At 51.0% G+C, this 24,099-nt stretch overlaps 1 protein-coding gene across 1 annotated transcript in view; it reads left to right on the plus strand.

The window, feature by feature from the left end:
* Nucleotides 1-24,099, plus strand: part of LOC147663551 (proteasome subunit beta type-8-like) — a 215,056-nt gene that overhangs the window by 66,268 nt on the left and 124,689 nt on the right. The window contains exon 2 of the mRNA XM_086950364.1: nucleotides 10,519-10,663. Coding sequence (XP_086806490.1) covers nucleotides 10,519-10,663 — 145 coding nt within the window. The remainder of the gene's footprint in view (nucleotides 1-10,518; nucleotides 10,664-24,099) is intronic.

The raw sequence follows: 24,099 nt of genomic DNA on the forward strand, positions 1-24,099 counted from the left end.
GGGCCTGGTCCTGCCAAGCTCTTCAGCTCGCAGCCCCTGGAGGAAGGAATGGCACTTCTGTGCAGCAGCCGACAAACTAAACTTCGCGGGCTGCAGCAGTTGGTAAAAATATGCACCAGTACTCCCCTGTTCGCTGTTCATCAGGAATACACGTCTTTAGAAACCAGTGCGCACGAATGTCACAGCCAGGGGCGAAAGCCATGTCTTGGGAATTTCTGAATTAATAATGGTCTAGTGAGTCACGCATTGCCGCAGAGCAATAATAAATCAGAGATATTAGTGAGATAAGGGCCGCGGGCAGGGATGGACCGATCAGTGTATAATGGAGTAAAGGTATGCAGTATGTCACGGCCAGCCGCTTCAAAGGCCCCGCGCACGCAGTACATCTGCGCCTCTGCTTCGTGTCACGGGTCACCTTAGCAGTGTTTACACATCTCGCATCTCAGGCACTGAGCCAGAACTGACGGTGCGCTATCCTTCAGAAGTTGAGTTTTAAAGTGGACAGATATTTTACAGTGTAATGAATCACGCACGCCTCAAGCCTAGACTCCTATTTACGTACAGGGACGTGCCGCCGCAGATTCAACAGCAACAAGCGCTCGCGCAGCAGCAGGGGGGATGGGGTGTGTGGCCTGCGCGATTCACTTGCGGGAGAGATAATAGCTGGCGCTCGCTCCCGCAAGTGAATCTCCAGACGTGCATGCGTTGCCATTGAAGGCAATGGAACGCGTGCACGTGCTTGGCTGAAAAGCCAAAGCGATGAGAAAAGGTCTTTTTGCCTTTGTAGCGCATGCGCGCTGCATAGGCGAGACCTAAAAAGGTGAAAATCCTTAAGTATGGGCTCCTCTTAGCTACGAACAGGCCAGTTCATGATGAAACTCTGCCGTCGGCGACAACTACCAATGCATAGCTTCGGTGAGACCTGCTCTTTGCGCTGACAGTGACCGCCCGGCGCGACCAGCAACGCTATACCTGCATTTTGCACTGACAGTGACCATCTGCGATGATCCACCAATGCGAAGCTCCAGTGACGACCGAATCTTCAAGTTACAGTATCGATTGTCTGTGGCACCTGGCCTGCTGTTTGCTCTGAAACCTTCTTCCGATCTCCTCCAATGTGAAGGGGACTCTTCGCGCCAGACTTGAGAAGGTAACTTTTCAGCAGGACTAACCTGGTCCATGCATCCGGTCCTCACTCCATCACTGTCGGCCGGAACTTGTGACTTTCCCCCAGTCTAGCCTGACCACATATGTGCTAGTGGTACTCTCTGCTTCTTGGTGCTATTTTAACTAAAAAAAATAATTAAAATTCAGTAGATCCCGTCCAACTGATTGGATTTTTGTTCTTCTGGAATCATTTTATTTATTAGCACGTACTCTTGATTTCTAAATTACCTTGGGACTTTTCTTCTGTTTTTGTTTTATTGCTGTTTAAGTGTTGCATAAATACTTTACACATTCCTCTTAAGTTAGGCCTGACTGCTTTTGAGCCAAGCTGACAGAGGGTTATGCACAGGTGACTTTTGTGGTTCACCCAGAGAAGGATTGTGGTTGTTGCTTGAGTGGAGCTTACACCCCCCTTAACCAATAATCCAATTCTTTACAATAATACTATTTATTAAAATCTGCTATGTAAAGGCAAAGAAACAGCCCCCGGGAGGCTTAATTGCTTACAAATGAGGTTTTGAGCCCATTCCACTCGGGCCAGGTCTTCTACCACCGCACTTACATGTTGAGTTCCTGTCTTCAAAATCTGTCAGGCTGCCACAGCAGCATCAATGCAGATGTTCATCAAACACTACCTCAACTGCCAGGTTATTGGGAAGGGCACTTTGGTAGTTTGGTGGTAGTTTGGTCCTACAGAACCTTTTTGGCCTGAGCCATCCCACAGAGCCACCGCCATGGGATGTGTTGCTTTGGTATCTTTTCACAAGGGGAGGAACCAGCAGTTAGTATCCATCACAGAAGAACTAGGTTTCTTACCTTTGGTAATATGTGGTCTACATTTTCAAAGCCTATTAAGGTTGTCAGACAACAGTGTCAAAACCAGTGACAGGAGGATTTGTAGCACAAGTCACATTTGTGTGCGTGAGAGAGAGGGTGGTGGCCTCTGGAAAACTCATGATGTGGCCAGAGATGTTGATCTGGAACAAATCAGTGGAGCCACATCCATGGGCAACCTGGCTGGTTGTAGGAGAACAAGGAAGAGACCAAGCTATCTTGAGGGTTACGTTACTTAATAGTTGCGGGTTATCCAACTTGCTGTTTTAAATATTGGGTTATATGTCAAGTTCTTGCTTACTTTGACCAATTGACTATTTAGTTCCTTTCTCTACCACTCTGTGTATGGTATCTTTCCTATCTTGCTCACGCAAAATTATTGTTTTTACTTTATTATGTTTCCTTTTTTGTGATTTGTTGATTAATAAGCTGGGATGTGTGGTATCCCACCTCTGCTACTTAGCCGCCCTGTTCTATGTACTACTCTGTTCTAGGATTATATCCAAGAGTTCTGTAGTAGGGGATCTCTGTGTATAGTCATAATCTAGTGAATAGTCCCGCCCATGTGCGTGGACCCCGGAGCAATTAAAAATAATCTCTTAAAGTGTCGAAAAATGCAGAACTGCACAGACACTTAAGAGAGAATTTAAAGACAGATAATGCAGCCTATATCCAGAGGCTACACTGTCCAGTACTTCACCTAGAAATTCCACCAAAAATCCACAAACAGCAACGCCTGCCCTGATTTCCCTTGCTTTAACAGCAAAACCCCTCTGGAATGATAGAGAGGAAGACCTGGACAGACAAGCCCCATAGGCTGCCATTATGTGGCTCAAAACAGGATACTGTGCCTTTAAGAGAACCTTCCAGAACTTCACAGTATCCCAGAATGCACTGCAGGTCCCTTTTACTTTCAGTTCTTTTTTCCGGCTCTTGCAAGCAGGACCCTGGAGCATTGAGCCCAAGGGACGGAAGGCTCAAGGTGGGTCTGGAGGGGATTCATCTGCCCATGCTGAGGCCTCTGGGGGCAGGAAGACCAGCAAACGTCCCCATTCTCCGTCGGCGTCGGTTGCACCGATCACGACGTCGAGAGGGATGACTGCAGTCTGTTCCCCGTCTCCCCAGGGCTCTGGGTCGAGGCGACGTCGACGTTCGATGTCGAGGGATCTGAAGAGGCCGCCGTTGAAGTCTCCAGTGACGATTTCGTCGTCGTCTTCGTCGTCATCGTCGTCGTCGAGTATTCGACGTCGAGAGGCCCGGCGTCGGCGCTAGCCGTCGAGGCGACACCGCAGTTCGCCGTCAGCGAAGAGAAGATCGTCGTCGAGGGGATCCTTGACGTCGAGGCGTAGAAGGTTGCCGTCGAGGCGTAGAAGGTCGCCGTCGGGGCGTAGAAGGTCGCCGTCGAAGCATAGACGGTCGCCGTCGAGGCATAGACGGTCGCCGTCGAGGCATAGACGGTCGACGTCGAGGCGAAGAAGGCCGCCGTCGAGGGATCGGTGCTCGCCATCGAGGAGGTGAAGCTCGCCATCGAGGGGCCGACGCTCGCCGTCTGGTCGCCGTTCTTCGACGTCGAAAAGGCGCGGAAGGAGTTCTGGCGCCAGGAGTCAGTCTGGCAGGCGTTGAGTGCCTATGGAAGACTCTCCAAAGTCCCAGCCTAGTAGGGAGGGCGGTTCACCGTGCTCGGTGTACTCTGTGGTGTATACCCCTGCTAGGCCGAAGACGGTTACTCCTCCACGTCCTCCTCCGCCGAGAGGACGTCCTCCGCGGACTCCCACTCCGCCTCCACTTCCGCCTACTCCGCAGCCTCAACCGCAACCCCAGTTGCCGACTGACAAGCCTCCTCCGGTTCCTCCGAGGAACGGTTCGTTGCCACGATTTCCTACTCCTCCTACGGGGACCCCTCGGCCGAGGGCTCCATCCAAGCCAAAGTCTCCCGTCCCGGTGGTACCGGCGGGGCGACCGAAGCCGAGGAAGTCGCGATCCCGCTCCGGACGGAGAGGGAGGTCGCGCAGTCGTCGCAGGTCCTCTACGAGGTCAAGACGGCACCACAGGAGGCGCGGATCGCGGTCCCGCACGGACTCTTACAGAACCAGGTCCTACTCCCCGACCTTATAGGACTCCCCGGGGACAAGGGTATCTCCTGTGGAAGATATCAGCACATTCCAGGATTTTCTCTTGAGAGGTGCTGCAAAATTGGGAATCACGGTGACGGCTCCTACACCTACGACGTCCGTGATTTTTGAGACTCTTCACAAGAAGCATTTGTCTCGCCCTCTACTGCCGCTCGTGCCAGGATTGGTAGAGCCAGCGGAGGAGCTTTTCCTTACGCCTGCAACGACGAAAGCCGCTCCGTCCTGTCTTTTGAAGAAGTATAGGGCTCCGGATTCCGACCCGGCTTTTCTGAGGATTGACCCCGTTCCGGACTCCGTGATAGTGACGGCGGCCAGAAAGCAACACTCTACCTCCCCGTCTTCTACCGTGCCTCCGGATAAGGAGAGCCGATGGATTGACTCAAATGGCAGGAAGGCCTGTGGGACGGCCTCTACGTCCATGAAAGCCGCTAGCGATACGGCTCTGCTTGGGCAGTATGATCGTGCCCTGTGGGAATCCCTCCAGCAGGTCGCGGACCTCCTGCCTCATGATAGGAGGGAGGATTTCCTGGAGATCCAGAAGGAAGGGATGCTGGCCTCGAACCAGGTCATCAGCGCAGCCGCTGATGGTTCTCTTTTGGCGGCCCATGGATATTGTCATGGGATTAACCAGTAACGCCATGCCTGGCTCAGGCTCACATCACTCAAGCCGGAGGCCCAGCAGCGAGTTGCTAATCTGCCCTTCTCGGGGGAGACCCTGTTCGGAAAACATGCAGATGATGAGATGGCCCGCATGAAGGCGGAGGCCGAGACTCTGACGGCTGTGGGCTTGGAGAAGCTCAAAGAAAAGAAAGCCTACCTCCCGTTCCAGAGACGGTTTGGGGCGCAGGACAGAGGGCGAGGACAGGCTTCGGGACAGCAGCAGCAACATCAGCAGCAGTTCCGGAGGCCCTTCCAGAAGCGCCAGAAGGGTAGAGGAGGTCAGCAGTCCTCTACAGCAAACAAGGGCGCGGCGGGGTCTCGACCCTGAGCTGTTACTTCCCCTACATCCGTTACCCGCTCCGGTGGGGGGAAGGGTTCGATTTTTTTTGGCAGAGTGGAGAAAAATTACTCAGGACAAGTGGGTGCTGAATATTGTTTGCAATGGATACAGTCTTCGGTTCACCAGCCCGCCTCCATCAATTCCTCCGGTCAGCTCGCAGTTTCAGCTGCGCGAGCTCCAGGCGGAGGCCGATATCCTGTTAAGGAAAAGGGCGATAGAAGACGTAGCTCCCTCTCAAAGGGGAAGAGGTCTGTACTCCCGGTTCTTCCTGGTTCGCAAAAAGCACAAGAACGAGTTCAGGCCCATTCTGGATTTGCGACAGGCAAACAAGTGGATTCGCAGAGAGAAGTTTCGCATGCTGTCGTTGCATCAGATTTATCCTCAGCTGCAACAGGGAGACTGGTTGTGTGCCATAGACCTACAGGATGCATACTTCCATGTGCCCATTGCACACAAGCACAGGAAGTTCCTCCGATTCCAAGTCGGCGCCAATCATTATCTGTACACAGTACTTCCATTCGGACTGAAGTCTGCGCCCAGAACATTCTCGAAGTGCATGGCAGTGGTAGCCCCACACCTAAGGAAGAACAAGGTGTTTGTCTACCCGTACCCGGACGATTGGTTGATCAAGGCCTCCTCCTTCTCGGAAGCTCAAGTGCTCTTCCAGAAGACGTGCGTTCTCTTGAACAAGCTGGGGTTGCACATCAACATGTCCAAGTCTGTCCCGACTCCGGTCCAGTGCATCCAGTACTTGGGAGAGTCCATCAATACGCTGTCAGCAAGCGTGTCTCCTTCGGAGGAGCGACGGTTATCACTCCTTCGGAAGGCTCAGGCTCTTATGACCACTCCATCTACAACAGTGAGGAAGGTGTCTTCTCTTCTGGGATCGATGACCTCTTGTATCTTCCTCACGCCACACGCACGGCTGCACATGAGACCATTGCAGGAGTGCTTGGAGGATCAGTGGGATCAGAGGAAAGGATCTTGGGACGACAGGATACGACTGTCTCTGCATGGTCTTTAGTCTCTGAAGTGGTGGTGTTCAGCGGAGAACCTCCTCAGAGGGGTTCCCTTCCACAAGGACATTCCCACGCAGACTATAGTGACGGATGCGTCTCTCCACGGCTGGGGGGCGCACTCCGGAGACCTACAGATTCAAGGGACGTGGTCTCCGACGGAGTCCTCGTACCACATCAATTTCCTGGAACTCAGAGCTGTTCACTTGGAACTGAAGGCCTTTCATCCGTCCTTCCGGACCAACTCTCTGCTTTTTCAGACGGACAATACGACCACGATGTATTACCTCAACAAGCAGGGGGGGTCGAGATCGCGCACTCTGTCGCAGGAGGCGCAAGCGATCTGGCACTGGCTTCTGGCCAGAGGACTGACGATAACGGCTACCCATCTGCCAGGTGTGCAGAATGTTCAGGCAGACGCACTGAGCAGGCTGATTCAGGAAAACCACGAATGGGTCATAAACAACGAAGTGCTAGGAGAAGTCTTCGCAAGGTGGGGGACTCCAGACGTAGATCTGTTTGACTCCGCCGAAAACAGCAAATGCCGAGACTTCGCCTCCAGGTACTACCAGCCAGGGACGCTGGGGAATGTGCTATGGATCAACTGGTTGAACAGCTTTCTGTACGCTTTTCCACCCATTCCCCTGATTCCGGCGGTGCTCATCAAACTGTCCCAGTCCAGGGCGCGGATGATCCTGATTGCCCCGGAATGGCCCAGGCAGTGGTGGTTCACAGACCTGCTTCACCGGTCTCTCCTTCCTTTCTCACGAAGTTCGGGGGGCAGATGTTGCACCCCAACCTCTCGTCTTTGAGTTTGGCGGCATGGCTCCTGAGATAGTGCAATATGGCCATCTGAATCTCCCAGAAGATTGCATGGACATACTGAAGAAGGCTAAGCGACCTTCCACTAGGACTTCTTATGCTTACAAGTGGAAGAGGTTTTGCATCTGGTGCAAGTCCAAGAACTATGACCCGACGACATGTAAGGAAGATGTTATCCTTCCATATCTTCTACATCTGGCGCAGTCTGGCCTTAATGTCCATTCCATTAAGGTTCATCTGGCTGCATTGACTGCCTACAGGAAATGCGCTTCACAGACTTCCTTCTTTCAGATCCCTGTGATCAAAGATTTTTTGGATGGCTTGAAGAAAGTGTTCCCTCCTGTCAGGCTCCCTTCGCCTTCATGGGAATTGAATGTGGTGCTGTCCAGATTGATGAAGGAGCCTTTTGAACCCATCCATAAGGCTTCGTTGCAGCACCTGTCCTGGAAGGCGGTGTTCCTTGTGGCCATTACATCGGCCCGCAGGGTGAGTGAAATTCAGGCATTGTGTTGCCAAGAACCTTATACTGTATTTCATGCTGCTAAGGTTGTAATGCGTACTCACCCTAAATTTCTTCCTAAAGTTATATCTGACTTTCATGTTAACCAGACCATAACTTTACCTACGTTTTTTCAGAATCCTTCCTCTCCAGCGGAAAGGTCCCTGCATTCCCTGGATGTCAGGAGGGTGTTGAAATTTTATCTGGATAAAGCCAAGGATATTCGTAGGTCAGACCAATTGTTTATCAATTATGGATCAGTCAGGACAGGTCTTGCTACCTCTAAACAGTCCATTTCTAGGTGGATTGTGTCCTGTATATAATTGTGTTACCAAAAAGCTGGTAAGACCTTAGGGGGTAAACCTATAGCTCATTCCACCAGGGGCAAAGCTGCGACGACTGCTTTTCTCCGTAATGTTCCAAAAGCAGAAATCTGCAAGGCGTCCACTTGGAAGTCGGTTCATACCTTTGCTAAGCATTACTGCCTGGACACTGATGCCAGGGCAGACGCTCAGGTTGGGCAGGTTTCGCTGCGAAATCTGTTCGCACAATAGTGGTGTTAATTCTCGTTCTCCACCTCCGCTTTGGTGTGGGGATGGGCTTGCCATTCTATTCACTAGATTATGACTATACACAGAGATCCCCTACTACAGAAGGAGTAGTTTCTGTCCTGTAACTCCAGTTCTGTAGTAGGGGTATCTCTGTTATAGTCATAAGCGCCCGCCCGCCTCCCCGGTGGAGAGAGATATTCATGTAAGGAATGCTACAGGTCTGGCGTGTTACGCCTTCAAAAAGAACTGAAAGTAAAAGGGACCTGCAGTGCATTCTGGGATACTGGTAAGTTCTGGAAGGTTCTCTTAAAGGCACAGTATCCTGTTCTGAGCCACATAATGGCACCCTATGGGGCTTGTCTGTCCAGGTCTTCCTCTCTATCATTCCAGAGGGGTTTTGCTGTTAAAGCAAGGGAAATCTGGACAGGCTTTGCTGTTTGTGGATTTTTGGTGGAATTTCTAGTTGAAGTACTGGACAGTGTAGCCTGTGAATAGGCTGCATTATCTGTCTTTAATTCTCTCTTAAGTGTCTGTGCAGGTCTGCATTTTTCAACACTTTAAGAGATAATTTTTGATTGCTCCGGGGTCCCCGCACATGGGCGGGACTATTCACTAGATTACGACTATAACAGAGATATCCCTACTACAGAACTGGAGTTACAGGACAGAAACTACTCCTTACCTTTCAAGTGTCCTGAGTCTTCAAAGGAGTGAGTTGCTGCTGGTCACAGAGGGGTCATTTTAATAAAGCCCAGCACTTTCCTCCTAGTACTGTATGTGGCCTCTTATTACAAGAACTCTACAATTCTCTAGATGTGCCAGCCCCTTAGGTGACTCCATGCAGGTCCAGTACACCTTTGGTATCAGTCCACGTCAGACAGAGTACTCAGTATACACCCCGCCCCCATCCTGACAGGCTGCCAGCCCCTTACGTGACTCCATGCAGGTCCAGTAGTCCTTTGGTATCAGTCCATGTCAGATCCAGTACTTAGTATGCGCTCCCTTCCCGCCTGACAGGCTTCCAGCCCCTTAGGTGATTCAATGCAGGTCCAGTACTCCTTTGGTATCAGTCCACGTCAGACCCAGCACTCAGTATACACCCCCCCACCCATCCTGACAGACTTCCAGCCCCTTAAGTGACTCCATGCAGGTCCAGTAGTCCTTTGATATCAGTCCACATCAGACCCAGTACTCAGTATAGTCCCTGCCCCCCCCCTGACAGGCTGCAAGCCACTTATGTGACTCCATGCAGGTCCAGTACTCCTTTGGTATCAGTCCACGTCAGACCCAGTACTCAGTATGCGCTCCCTTCCCGCCTGACAGGCTGCCAGCCCCTCACGTGACTCCATGCAGGTCCAGTACTACTTTGGTATCAATCCACGTCAGACCCAGTACTCAGTATACTCCCTGCCCCCCCCCCCTTCCTCCTGACAGGCTGCCACCCCCTTAGGTGACTCCATGCAGGTCCAGTACACCTTTGGTATCGGTCCAGTACTCCTTTGGTATCAGTCCACGTCAGACCCAGTACTCAGTATACACCCCCCACCCATCCTGACAGGCTTTCAGCCCCTTAGGTGACTCCATGCAGGTCCAGTACACCTTTGGTATCAGTCCACGTCGGACCCAATATTCAGTATACACTCTATTCCATCCTGACAGGCTGCCAGCCCCTTAGGTGACTCCATGCAGATCGAGTACTCCTTTGGTATCAGTCCACGTCAGACCCAGTACTCAGTATGCGCTCCCTTCCCGCCTGACAAGCTGCCACCCCCTTACGTGACTCTATGCAGGTCCAGTACTCCTTTGGTATCAGTCCACGTCAGACCCAGGACAGGCTTCCAGCCCCTTAGGTGACTCCATGCAGGTCCAGTAGTCCTTTGGTATCAGTCCACGTCAGACCCAGTACTCAGTATACTCCCTGCCCCCCTCCTGACAGGCTGCCAGCCCCTTAGGTGACTCCATGCAGGTCCAGTACTCCCTTGGTATCAGTCCACGTCAGACCCAGTACTTACTATGCACTCCCTTCCATCCTGACAGGCTGCCAGCCCCTTACGTGACTCCATGCTGGTCCAGTACTCCTCTGGTATCAGTCCACGTCAGACCCAGGACAGGCTGCCAGCCCCTTAGGTGACTCCATGCAGGTCCAGTACTCCCTTGGTATCAGTCCACGTCAGACCCAGTACTTAGTATGCACTCCCTTCCATCCTGACAGGCTGCCACCCCCTTAGGCGACTCCATGCAGGTCCAGTACTACTTTGGTATCAGTCCACGTCAGACCCAGTACTCAGTATACACCGCCGCCCCCATCCTTACAGCTGCCAGTCCCTTACGTGACTCCATGCAGGTCCACTGTTTGCCTCTTTTTCTCCTGCTAAGTCCATGTTAGGACCAGTACCCTGTATGTGTCTCTCTTCCAGCAAGTCTCCATGTTATCCAGTGCTCTCTAAACATCCCTCTCCGAGGATGATTCCATGCCAAACCCAGTCTCTTCTTACAGCCTGCTCAGTTCCTGCGGTCGTGCACCGAGGGCCACAACGGTGCCAAGATCGAGCTCTGGCATGGGACGACGACCCTGGCCTTCAAGTTCCAGCACGGAGTGGTGGTAGCTGTGGACTCTCGAGCCTCCGCTGGGAGTTACATAGGTGAGTGACCTCTTCTTACTTACATGAACATGGCCACCTCTGGAGTCAACTGTTGTCTCCCGCTAGTAGGACACAGGTCCAAGCCGTGTCCGTGTTCCTGCTCGCTTGTCGCACCCATCTGCAGCCTCCATACATTGTAACAAGATGTGAAAGATTAACCCCTACCTGCACTCTTATCCGCATTCGTGCTTTCTTGTCGCACCCATCTGCAGCCTCTATACACTGTAACAAGGTGTGAAAGATTAACCCCTCCCTGCACTCTTATCCGTGTTCCTGCTCTCTTGTCGCACCCATCTCTGGCCTCCACACACTGTAACAAGGTGTGAAAGATTAACCCTTACCTGCACTCTTATCTGTGTTCCTGCTCTCTTGTCGCACCTATCTGCAGCCTCCATACATTGTAAGAAGGTGTAAGAGATTAACCTCTGCCTGCACTCTTATCCGTGGTCGTGCTCGCTTATTACGCCCATCGGCAGCCTCCATACACTGTAACAAGGTGGGAAAGATTAACTCCTAACTGCACTATTATCTGTGTTCCTGCTCTCTCGTTGCACCCATCCTCAGTCTCCATACTCTGTAACAAGTTGTGAAAGATTAACCTCTACCTGCACTGTTATCCGTGTTCGTGCTCTCTTGTCGCACCCATCTGCAGCCTGCATACACTGTAAAAAGGAGTGAAAGATTAACCCCTACCTGCATGCGTATCCATGTTCTTGTTCTCTTGTCGCACCTATCTGCAACCTCCATACATTGTAAGGAGGTGTGAAATATTAACCCCTAGCTGCACTCTTATCTGTGTTCCTACTCTCTTGTTGCACCCGTCTGCAGCCTCCATACACTGTAACAGGGTGTGAAAGATTAACCCCTACCTGCTCTCTTGTCGCACCCATCTGTGGCCTCCATACACTGTAACAAGGTGTGAAAGGTTAACTCCTACCTGAACTCTTATCCGTGTACCTGCTCTCTTGTCGCACCCATCTGCAGTCTCCATGCTCATTATCAGGGTGTGTAAGATTAAACCCTACCTGCACTCTTATCCGTGTTCCTGCTCTCTTGTCGCACCCATCTGTGGCCTGCAAACACTGTAGCAAGGTGTGTAAGATTAAACTCTACCTTCACTCTTATCTGTGTTACTGCTCTCTTGTCGCACCCATCTGTGGCCTGCTTACACTGTAACAAAGTGTGAAAGATTAAACCCTACCTGCACTCTTATCCGCGTTCCTGCTCTCTTGTCGCACCCATCTGTGGCCTGCAAACACTGTAACAAGGTGTGTAAGATTAAACTCTACCTTCACTCTTATCCGGGTTCCTGCTCTCTTGTCGCACCCATCTGTGGCCTGCTTACACTGTAACAAGGTGTGAAAGATTAACCCCTACCTGCACTCTTAATTGTGTTCCTGCTCTCTTGTTGCACCCATCTGCAGCCACCATACATGCTAACAAGGTGTGAAAGATTAACCCCTAATTGCACTCTTATCTGTGTTCCTGCTCCATTATCACACCCATCTGCAGCCACCATACATGCTAACAAGGTGTGAAAGATTAACCCCTACCTGCACTCTTATCGGTGTTCCCGCTCTCTTGTCACACCCATCTGCAGCCACCATACATACTAACAAGGTGTGAAAGATTAACCCCTAATTGCACTCTTATCTGTGTTCCTGCTCCATTATCACACCCATCCGTGGCCTCCATACACTGTACCAAGGTGTGAAAGATGAACCCCTACCTGCACTCTTAATTTTGTTCCTGCTCTCTTGTCGCACCCATCTGTGGCCTCCATACACTGTAACAAGGTGTGAAAGATTAACCCCTACCTGCATGCGTATCCGTATTCTTGTTCTCTTGTCGCACCCATCTTCAGCCATGATACATGCTAACAAGGTGTAAAAGATTGACCCATACCTGCACACTTATTTGTGTTCCTGCTCTCTTGTTGCACCCATCTGCAGCCTCCATACACTGTAACAAGGTGTGAAAGATTAACCCCTACCTGCATGTGTATCCGTGTTCTTGTTCTCTCGTCGCACCCATCTTCAGCCATGATACATGCTAACAAGGTGTAAAAGATTTACCCATACCTGCACTCTTATTTGTGTTCCTGCTCTCTTGTTGCACCCATCTGCAGCCTCCATACACAGTAACAAGGTGTGAAACATTAAACCCTACCTGCACTGTTATCCGTGTTCCTGCTCTCTTGTTGCACACACCTGTGGCCTCCATACACTGTAACAAGGTGTGAAAGATTAACCCCACCTGCACTCTTACCCGTGTTCCTGCTCTCTTTTCGCACCCATCTGTGGTCTCCATGCACTGTAACAAGGTGTGAAAGATTAACCCCTACCTGCACTCTCATCTGTGTTCATGCTCTCTTGTCGCACCGATCTGTGGCCTCCATACACTGTAACAAGGTGTGAAAGGTTAACCCCTACCTGAACTCGTATCCGTGTACCTGCTCTCTTGTCGCACCGATCTCTGGCCTCCATACACTGTAACAAGGTGTGAAAGATTAACCCTACCTGCACTTTCATCTGTGTTCCTCTGTAGCAAGGTGTGAAAGATTAACCCCTACCTGCAATGTTATACGTGTTCCCGCTCTCTTGTCGCACCCATCTGTGGCCTCCATACACTCCCCACCACCTCTTCAACAAAGCAGACTCCATCATCGCACCCCATCTCCGCGATGTCATCAACTGTTCCTTCAACTCCGCTACCTTCCCGGAAAGCTGGAAACATGCCGAACTCAGCGCCCTTCTGAAGAAACCCACAGCAGACCCCACTGAACTCAAGAACTACCACCCTATCTCACTCCTCCCATTTCCTGCCAAAGTCATTGAGAAAGCCGTCAATAATCAGCTCGCCGCATTCCTCGAATCCAACAAATCCCTCGACCCTTCACAGTCCGGCTTCCGAGCCAAACACAGCACTGAAACCGCCCTCATCGCTGCTACAGACGACATCCGTACGCTACTGGACAACGGAGAAACACTTGCCCTCATCCTACTGGACCTCTCCGCCGCCTTCGACACAGTCTGTCATAGCACCCTCATACAACGCCTCAGAAACGTCGGAATACAAGGATAAGCTTTGGACTGGATCATCTCGTTCCTCGCTGGAAGAACCCAGAGAGTCCGCCTCCCCCCATTCAAATCCGAGGCCACCGAAGTCATCTGCGGCGTACCACAAGGATCATCACTTAGTCCCACCCTCTTCAACGTTTACATGAGTCCCCTCGCATCCATCGCGCAACAACACAACCTCAACATCATCTCCTACACAGACGACACCCAGCTGATCCTCTCCCTCACCAAAGACCCTAACACCGCCAAAACCAATCTACACGAAGGAATGAAAGAAGTAGCCGTTTGGATGAAGAACAGCCGCTTAAAACTAAACTCGGACAAAACGGAAGTCCTCATCTTAGGATCATCCCCTTCTGCCTGGGACGACTCATGGTGGCCACTGGCCCTGGGCACAGCACCCATACCCACAGATCACGCACGTAACTTGGGCTTCTTCCTGGACTCCTCCCTCTCGATGACCAGACAAGTCAACGCCATCTCATCTTCATGCTTCAACATCCTACGCATGCTCAAAAAGATCTTCCGTTGGATCCCCACCGAAACAAGAAAGACAGTTACCCACGCACTGGTCACTAGCCGACTGGACTATGGGAATACCCTTTACGCCGGAACCACAGCCAAACTACAGAAAAAACTCCAACGCATCCAAAACGCCTCAGCCAGACTCATACTGGACATCCCCAGTCAAGCTCACATTTCCGGGCACCTGAAAGACCTCCACTGGCTCCCCGTCAACAAGAGAATAACGTTCCGCCTCCTCTCCCACGCACACAAGGCCCTCCACGACCTAGGACCCGAATGCCTCAACACTCGACTTTCCTTCTACACACCCACCGCCAACTACGATCATCCAATCAAGCCCTCGCCACAATTCCGTGCATCCATAGATCCACCATGGGAGGAAGATCCTTCTCCTACTTGGCGGCCAAGACCTGGAATTCTCTCCCCACTCACCTCCGCCTCACACAGAACCACCTCTCCTTCAGAAAGCAGCTGAAAACCTGGCTTTTCGATAAGTAAGCCCCCCCCCCTCCCTCAAGCGCCTTGAGACCCTCTGGGTGAGTAGTGCGCTATACAAATTCCTGAACTTGAACTTGAACTCTTATCCGTGTTCCTGCTCGCTTGTCGTACCCATCTGTGGCCTGCATACACTGTAACAAGGTGTGAAAGATGAACCCCTACCTGCACTCTTATCCGTGTTCGTGCTCTCTTGTCGCACTAATCAGTGGCCCCCATACACTGTAACAAGGTGTGAAAGATTAACTCCTACCTGCACTCTTATCCGTGTTCCTGCTCTCTTGTCGCACCCATCTGTGGCCTGCATACACTGTAACAGGGTGTGAAAGATTAACCCCTACCTGCATGCGTATCCGTGTTCTTGTTCTCTCGTCGCACCCATCTTCAGCCATGATACATACTAACAAGGTGTAAAAGATGAACCCTTCAGCAGCCCGGGGGGAGGAGCCAAGATGGCGACTGGTGAAGACGTGTAGGCTCCCGGCTCCGGCAGCTCTCTGCCCTCCGCACTGTTATCCTGCTTCATGTCCTGACTTCTCCGACGGCGGACGGTGCGCCCAGCTGTGCTGACTTTATTCATCTTTCCCGGACCTCCCAGCTCGCCCGGCAACCGGAGATACGCGATAGCCGGAGTCGAGCCCTGACCCCAGAACCACGCCACTGGCCGTCCCCGAGCCTGGTAGGCTGTGGAGCGGCCGTCTTGCCCGCGACCCGCTGACTCTGAGAGGGTGGCCATCTCTCCCCGGATCGAGCTCCTGACTGGGCTGCCTGCAGTGGACTGCCGCGCTCGGAGCCCTGTGGTCTACCTGCCCCTCAAGATGCCTCGTAAGTAACGCGTCTTTGTCTGTGACTGGTGGCGGAAGATAAAGGGGACACGGCCATTTTGGTGAAACGGTGGATGCTTGCTACCCTGTCCCGGTGTGACGGCTAGTGGTATTACAGCCCCCAGTCTCGACAGCCCGACCTTCATCGACTCTGCTGGCTTGGAGCCCTGTGCTGTGGTCGGTTCGAGCTACACTCGATTTGTAGCTTGCTCTGTGTCTCGCACATCGGGATGGGATCAATTGCCTCAGAGACTGGGGGGGTGCGCATATCCCTGTCTGTGGGTTGTGTCGCCCTACGAGCACTGGACGCCGGTATGCTCGTTCCCCTCCGGGAACACGAATGCGAGGAGCTCCCACCACCGCTCTCCTACAGGGATATCCTGGCCGCCCTGTCTAGCCTCAGTGTGGAAATGTATGCGGGCTTTAGAGCGCTGGGTGAATGTCTCGACGCAATGGCATCCGATCTACGCGGCGATCGTAATGTGGAGGGCAAGCCCAATCTGGCTTCATCTTCAGCCGAACCGACGAGGGATGCAGTGCCCTTCATTTCTGACGGTGCAGTCGTGACTGTCTCTGCCTCTATGGACGCCTGCCATGGGCCGACCAGAGCATTTGCCTGTGTTACTTTGTATCCTTTGTCTCCGGGACTGGTTGATATGCCGCCTGCAACAGTGTTACGGCCTCACGCGCGGGTCTTGCCACTGTTGCCTTTGCCCTGTGCCCCGGAGGCCCCGTGTTTCCCCGATGGCCCATGGAACTTAATTGTGACGAAGACAGGATTTATTGGTGACGTTCACTGGCCATTTTGTGTTACTGGGTTACTTTCCTTTGATGTGCGGCCATGTTGGTTCTTTGTCCTGGTGGGGGCGGGCCTTCTTCATGTGCTTCTTTCCTGGGTCTGTCCGAGGTCGGGTCAGGGCTAGGTTCTCCTTGTACTGTCGGTTGCTGGGCGGGTGGGACCGGGATTGGAAGTTGTACAATCTTGCTTAAGTCGCACAAGTTATAATGTCTTTCCCTAGCTGCTTTTGTATTAATAACTGGTTTTCAATGATTGTAAATTGTATGGGGACTGTGTTTCTGACTGGGGAACTGGGAATGGCTCGGTTGGCTCCTCCTCCCGCTTCACTTGTAGGGGATTTTTGAGGGTTGTAGATTGGGGTGGCCTTTTCTCGCTCTCTATATTTCATGGTAACGTTTTATTACTTTTTTTTCTTTTTCTCTCTTCTTTCTTTGCTTGAACTATATTTCGGGTTCTTTATGGGGCGACAGGCACATTGTCGGGGGGGGGTAGGCCGTAGCCTCCGCGTTGGTGCAGGGTGGGGGGGTAGATGTTAGTTTCCATATTTAGTTTCTATGGGCCTTTTCTCTTCTTTTCCTGCGCTTTCTTATACTGTTTTCTTTTCTGGGTCTGTGACAGAGGATGGTTGGGAGTGGGTGGCACTGGGAGCGGCACGAGTTTGGCTTCTGCTGTCCGCTTGTCTTTCCTATTGTTCTGCCGCCTTGACGAAGAGCTCTACGTAATTGATATCATTTCTATTGCTGCCTACTCATGTGGACTCAATGTACGGACTCGGATATTCTTTATACCAATCCTTTATTGCTTTTATTTCATCAAAAACTTTAAAATTTGACCTCACTGATCCTTCTCCCTGGCGGCATGTCCTTTCCAGTGTAACTGTTATTAATAGTTGTTGTATCACATGATGCCGTCGGAAGGCCGTAATGTTGACACCTGTGCTCATAAATGTTGTGGCCGGCCGAATGGTTGTAGGCCCGTATTTGTTTTTCTGCAACATGCACAATAAAGGTCTTTAAAAATTAAAAAAAAAAAAAAAAAAGATGAACCCTTACCTGCACTCTTAATTGTGTTCCTGCTCTCTTGTCGCACCCATCTGTGGCCTCCATACACTGTAACAAGGTGTGAAAGATTAACCCCTACCTGCATGCGTATCCGTATTCTTGTTCTCTCGTCGCACCCATCTTCAGCAATGATACATGCTAACAAGGTGTAAAAGATTGACCCATACCTGCACACTTATTTGTGTTCCTGCTCTCTTGTTGCACCCATCTGCAGCCTCCATACACTGTAACAAGGTGTGAAAGATTAACCCCTACCTGCATGCGTATCCGTGTTCTTGTTCTCTCGTCGCACCCATCTTCAGCCATGATACATGCTAACAAGGTGTAAAAGATTGACCCATACCTGCACTCTTATTTGTGTTCCTGCTCTCTTGTTGCACCCATCTGCAGCCTCCATACACAGTAACAAGGTGTGAAACATTAAACCCTACCTGCACTGTTATCCGTGTTCTTGTTCTCTCGTCGCACCCATCTTCAGCCATGATACATGCTAACAAGGTGTAAAAGATTGACCCATACCTGCACTCTTATTTGTGTTCTGCTCTCTTGTTGCACCCATCTGCAGCCTCCATACACTGTAACAAGGTATGAAATATTAACCCCTACCTGCATGTGTATCCGTGTTCTTGTTCTCTCGTCGCACCCATCTTCAGCCATGATACATGCTAACAAGGTGTAAAAGATTGACCCATACCTGCACACTTATTTGTGTTCCTGCTCTCTTGTTGCACCCATCTGCAGCCTCCATACACTGTAACAAGGTGTGAAAGATTAACCCCTACCTGCATGCGTATCCGTGTTCTTGTTCTCTCGTCGCACCCATCTTCAGCCATGATACATGCTAACAAGGTGTAAAAGATTGACCCATACCTGCACTCTTATTTGTGTTCCTGCTCTCTTGTTGCACCCATCTGCAGCCTCCATACACTGTAACAAGGTGTGAAACATTAAACCCTACCTGCACTGTTATCCGTGTCCCTGCTCTCTTGTTGCACACATCTGTGGCCTTCATACACTGTAACAAGGTGTGAAAGATTAACCCCACCTGCACTCTTACCCGTGTTCCTGCTCTCTTTTCGCACCCATCTGTGGTCTCCATGCACTGTAACAAGGTGTGAAAGATTAACCCCTACCTGCACTCTCATCTGTGTTCATGCTCTCTTGTCGCACCCATCTCTGGCCTCCATACACTGTAACAAGGTGTGAAAGGTTAACCCCTACCTGAACTCGTATCCGTGTACCTGCTCTCTTGTCGCACCGATCTGTTGTCTCCATACACTGTAACAAGGTGTGAAAGATTAACCCTACCTGCACTTTCATCTGTGTTCCTCTGTAGCAAGGTGTGAAAGATTAACCCCTACCTGCAATGTTATACGTGTTCCTTCTCTCTTGTCGCACCCATCTGTGGCCTCCATACACTGTAACAAGGTGTGAAATAATAAACCCTACCTGCACTCTTATCCGTGTTCCTGCTCGCTTGTCGCACCCATCCGTGGCCTGCATACACTGTAACAAGGTGTGAAAGATGAACCCCTACCTGCACTCTTATCCGTGTTCGTGCTCTCTTGTTGCACCCATCTGTGGCCCCCATCCACTGTAACAAGGTGTGAAAGATTAACTCCTACCTGCACTCTTATCCATGTTCCTGCTCTCTTGTCGCACCCATCTGTGGCCTGCATATACTGTAACAGGGTGTGAAAGATTAACCTCTACCTGCATGCGTTTCCGTGTTCTTGTTCTCTCGTCGCACCCATCTTCAGCCATGAGTGGTGGTAGCTGTGGACTCTCGAGCCTCCGCTGGGAGTTACATAGGTGAGTGACCTCTTCTTACTTACATGAACATGGCCACCTCTGGAGTCAACTGTTGTCTCCCGCTAGTAGGACACAGGTCCAAGCCATGTCCGTGTTCCTGTTCTCTTGTCGCACCCATCTGCAGCCTCCATACATTGTAACAAGATGTGAAAGATTAACCCCTACCTGCACTCTTATCCGCATTCGTGCTTTCTTGTCGCACCCATCTGCAGCCTCTATACACTGTAACAAGGTGTGAAAGATTAACCCCTCCCTGCACTCTTATCCGTGTTCCTGCTCTCTTGTCGCACCCATCTCTGGCCTCCATACACTGTAACAAGGTGTGAAAGATTAACCCTTACCTGCACTCTTATCTGTGTTCCTGCTCTCTTGTCGCACCTATCTGCAGCCTCCATACATTGTAAGAAGGTGTAAGAGATTAACCTCTGCCTGCACTCTTATCCGTGGTCGTGCTCGCTTATTACGCCCATCGGCAGCCTCCATACACTGTAACAAGGTGTGAGAGATTAACCCGTACCTGCACTCTTATCTGTGTTCCTGCTCTCTTGTCGCACCCATCTGCAGCCTCCATACACTGTAACAAGGTGGGAAAGATTAACTCCTAACTGCACTATTATCTGTGTTCCTGCTCTCTCGTTGCACCCATCCTCAGTCTCCATACTCTGTAACAAGTTGTGAAAGATTAACCTCTACCTGCACTGTTATCCGTGTTCGTGCTCTCTTGTCGCACCCATCTGCAGCCTCCATACACTGTAAAAAGGAGTGACAGATTAACCCCTACCTATGCGTATCCATGTTCTTGTTCTCTTGTCGCACCTATCTGCAACCTCCATACATTGTAAGGAGGTGTGAAATATTAACCCCTAGCTGCACTCTTATCTGTGTTCCTAGTCTCTTGTTGCACCCGTCTGCAGCCTCCATACACTGTAACAGGGTGTGAAAGATTAACCCCTACCTGCTCTCTTGGCGCACCCATCTGTGGCCTCCATACACTGTAATAAGGTGTGAAAGGTTAACCCCTACCTGAACTCTTATCCGTGTACCTGCTCTCTTGTCGCACCCATCTGCAGTCTCCATGCTCAGTATCAGGGTGTGTAAGATTAAACCCTACCTGCACTCTTATCCGTGTTCCTGCTCTCTTGTCGCACCCATCTGTGGCCTGCAAACACTGTAGCAAGGTGTGTAAGATTAAACTCTTCCTTCACTCTTATCCGTGTTACTGCTCTCTTGTCGCACCCATCTGTGGCCTGCTTACACTGTAACAAAGTGTGAAAGATTAAACCCTACTTGCACTCTTATCCGCGTTCCTGCTCTCTTGTCGCACCCATCTGTGGCCTGCAAACACTGTACCAAGGTGTGTAAGATTAAACTCTATCTTCACTCTTATCCGGGTTCCTGCTCTCTTGTCGCACCCATCTGTGGCCTGCTTACACTGTAACAAGGTGTGAAAGATTAACCCCTACCTGCACTCTTAATTGTGTTCCTGCTCTCTTGTCGCACCCATCTGCAGCCACCATACATGCTAACAAGGTGAGAAAGATTAACCCCTAATTGCACTCTTATCTGTGTTCCTGCTCCATTATCACACCCATCTGCAGCCACCATACATGCTAACAAGGTGTGAAAGATTAACCCCTACCTGCACTCTTATCGGTGTTCCCGCTCTCTTGTCACACCCATCTGCAGCCACCATACATGCTAACAAGGTGTGAAAGATTAACCCCTAATTGCACTCTTATCTGTGTTCCTGCTCCATTATCACACCCATCTGTGGCCTCCATACACTGTACCAAGGTGTGAAAGATGAACCCCTACCTGCACTCTTAATTGTGTTCCTGCTCTCTTGTCGCACCCATCTGTGGCCTCCATACACTGTAACAAGGTGTGAAAGATTAACCCCTACCTGCATGCGTATCCGCATTCTTGTTCTCTTGTCGCACCCATCTTCAGCCATGATACATGCTAACAAGGTGTAAAAGATTGACCCATACCTGCACACTTATTTGTGTTCCTGCTCTCTTGTTGCACCCATCTGCAGCCTCCATACACTGTAACAAGGTGTGAAAGATTAACCCCTACCTGCATGTGTATCCGTGTTCTTGTTCTCTCGTCGCACCCATCTTCAGCCATGATACATGCTAACAAGGTGTAAAAGATTTACCCATACCTGCTCTCTTATTTGTGTTCCTGCTCTCTTGTTGCACCCATCTGCAGCCTCCATACACAGTAACAAGGTGTGAAACATTAAACCCTACCTGCACTGTTATCCGTGTTCCTGCTCTCTTGTTGCACAAATCTGTGACCTCCATACACTGTAACAAGGTGTGAAAGATTAACCCCACCTGCACTCTTACCTGTGTTCCTGCTCTCTTTTCGCACCCATCTGTGGTCTCCATGCACTGTAACAAGGTGTGAAAGATTAACCCCTACCTGCACTCTCATCTGTGTTCATGCTCTCTTGTCGCACCGATCTGTGGCCTCCATACACTGTAACAAGGTGTGAAAGGTTAACCCCTACCTGAACTCGTATCCGTGTACCTGCTCTCTTGTCGCACCGATCTCTGGCCTCCATACACTGTAACAAGGTGTGAAAGATTAACCCTACCTGCACTTTCATCTGTGTTCCTCTGTAGCAAGGTGTGAAAGATTAACCCCTACCTGCAATGTTATACGTGTTCCCGCTCTCTTGTCGCACCCATCTGTGGCCTCCATACACTCCCCACCACCTCTTCAACAAAGCAGACTCCATCATCGCACCCCATCTCCGCGATGTCATCAACTGTTCCTTCAACTCCGCTACCTTCCCGGAAAGCTGGAAACATGCCGAACTCAGCGCCCTTCTGAAGAAACCCACATCAGACCCCACTGAACTCAAGAACTACCACCCTCTCTCACTCCTCCCATTTCCTGCCAAAGTCATTGAGAAAGCCGTCAATAGTCAGCTCGCCGCATTCCTCGAATCCAACAAATCCCTCGACCCTTCACAGTCCGGCTTCCGAGCCAAACACAGCACCGAAACCGCCCTCATCGCTGCTACAGACGACATCCGTACGCTACTGGACAACGGAGAAACACTTGCCCTCATCCTACTGGACCTCTCCGCCGCCTTCGACACAGTCTGTCATAGCACCCTCATACAACGCCTCAGAAACGTCGGAATACAAGGATAAGCTTTGGACTGGATCATCTTGTTCCTCGCTGGAAGAACCCAGAGAGTCCGCCTCCCCCCATTCAAATCCGAGGCCACCGAAGTCATCTGCGGCGTACCACAAGGATCATCACTTAGTCCCACCCTCTTCAACGTTTACATGAGTCCCCTCGCATCCATCGCGCAACAACACAACCTCAACATCATCTCCTACACAGACGACACCCAGCTGATCCTCTCCCTCACCAAAGACCCTAACACCGCCAAAACCAATCTACACGAAGGAATGAAAGAAGTAGCCGTTTGGATGAAGAACAGCCGCTTAAAACTAAACTCTGACAAAACGGAAGTCCTCATCTTAGGATCATCCCCTTCTGCCTGGGACGACTCATGGTGGCCACTGGCCCTGGGCACAGCACCCATACCCACAGATCACGCACGTAACTTGGGCTTCATCCTGGACTCCTCCCTCTCGATGACCAGACAAGTCAACGCCATCTCATCTTCATGCTTCAACATCCTACGCATGCTCAAAAAGATCTTCCGTTGGATCCCCACCGAAACAAGAAAGACAGTTACCCACGCACTGGTCACTAGCCGACTGGACTATGGGAACACCCTTTACGCCGGAACCACAGCCAAACTACAGAAAAAACTCCAACGCATCCAAAACGCCTCAGCCAGACTCATACTGGACATCCCCCGTCAAGCTCACATTTCCGGGCACCTGAAAGACCTCCACTGGCTCCCCGTCAACAAGAGAATAACGTTCCGCCTCCTCTCCCACGCACACAAGGCCCTCCACGACCTAGGACCCGAATGCCTCAACACTCGGCTTTCCTTCTACACACCCACCCGCCAACTACGATCATCCAATCAAGCCCTCGCCACAATTCCGCGCATCCATAGATCCACCATGGGAGGAAGATCCTTCTCCTACTTGGCGGCCAAGACCTGGAATTCTCTCCCCACTCACCTCTGTCTCACACAGAACCACCTCTCCTTCAGAAAGCAGCTGAAAACCTGGCTTTTCGATAAGTAAGCCCCCCCCCCCTCCCTCAAGCGCCTTGAGACCCTCTGGGTGAGTAGTGCGCTATACAAATTCCTGAACTTGAACTTGAACTCTTATCCGTGTTCCTGCTCGCTTGTCGTACCCATCTGTGGCCTGCATACACTGTAACAAGGTGTGAAAGATGAACCCCTACCTGCACTCTTATCCGTGTTCGTGCTCTCTTGTCGCACTAATCAGTGGCCCCCATACACTGTAACAAGGTGTGAAAGATTAACTCCTACCTGCACTCTTATCCGTGTTCCTGCTCTCTTGTCGCACCCATCTGTGGCCTGCATACACTGTAACAGGGTGTGAAAGATTAACCCCTACCTGCATGCGTATCCGTGTTCTTGTTCTCTCATCGCACCCATCTTCAGCCATGATACATACTAACAAGGTGTAAAAGATGAACCCTTACCTGCACTCTTAATTGTGTTCCTGCTCTCTTGTCGCACCCATCTGTGGCCTCCATACAATGTAACAAGGTGTGAAAGATTAACCCCTACCTGCATGCGTATCCGTATTCTTGTTCTCTCGTCGCACCCATCTTCAGCCATGATAGATGCTAACAAGGTGTAAAAGATTGACCCATACCTGCACTCTTATTTGTGTTCTGCTCTCTTGTTGCACCCATCTGCAGC

Source organism: Lissotriton vulgaris, unplaced genomic scaffold (genome assembly GCF_964263255.1).
Source record: "Lissotriton vulgaris unplaced genomic scaffold, aLisVul1.2 SCAFFOLD_628, whole genome shotgun sequence".
Taxonomy (NCBI): domain Eukaryota; kingdom Metazoa; phylum Chordata; class Amphibia; order Caudata; family Salamandridae; genus Lissotriton; species Lissotriton vulgaris.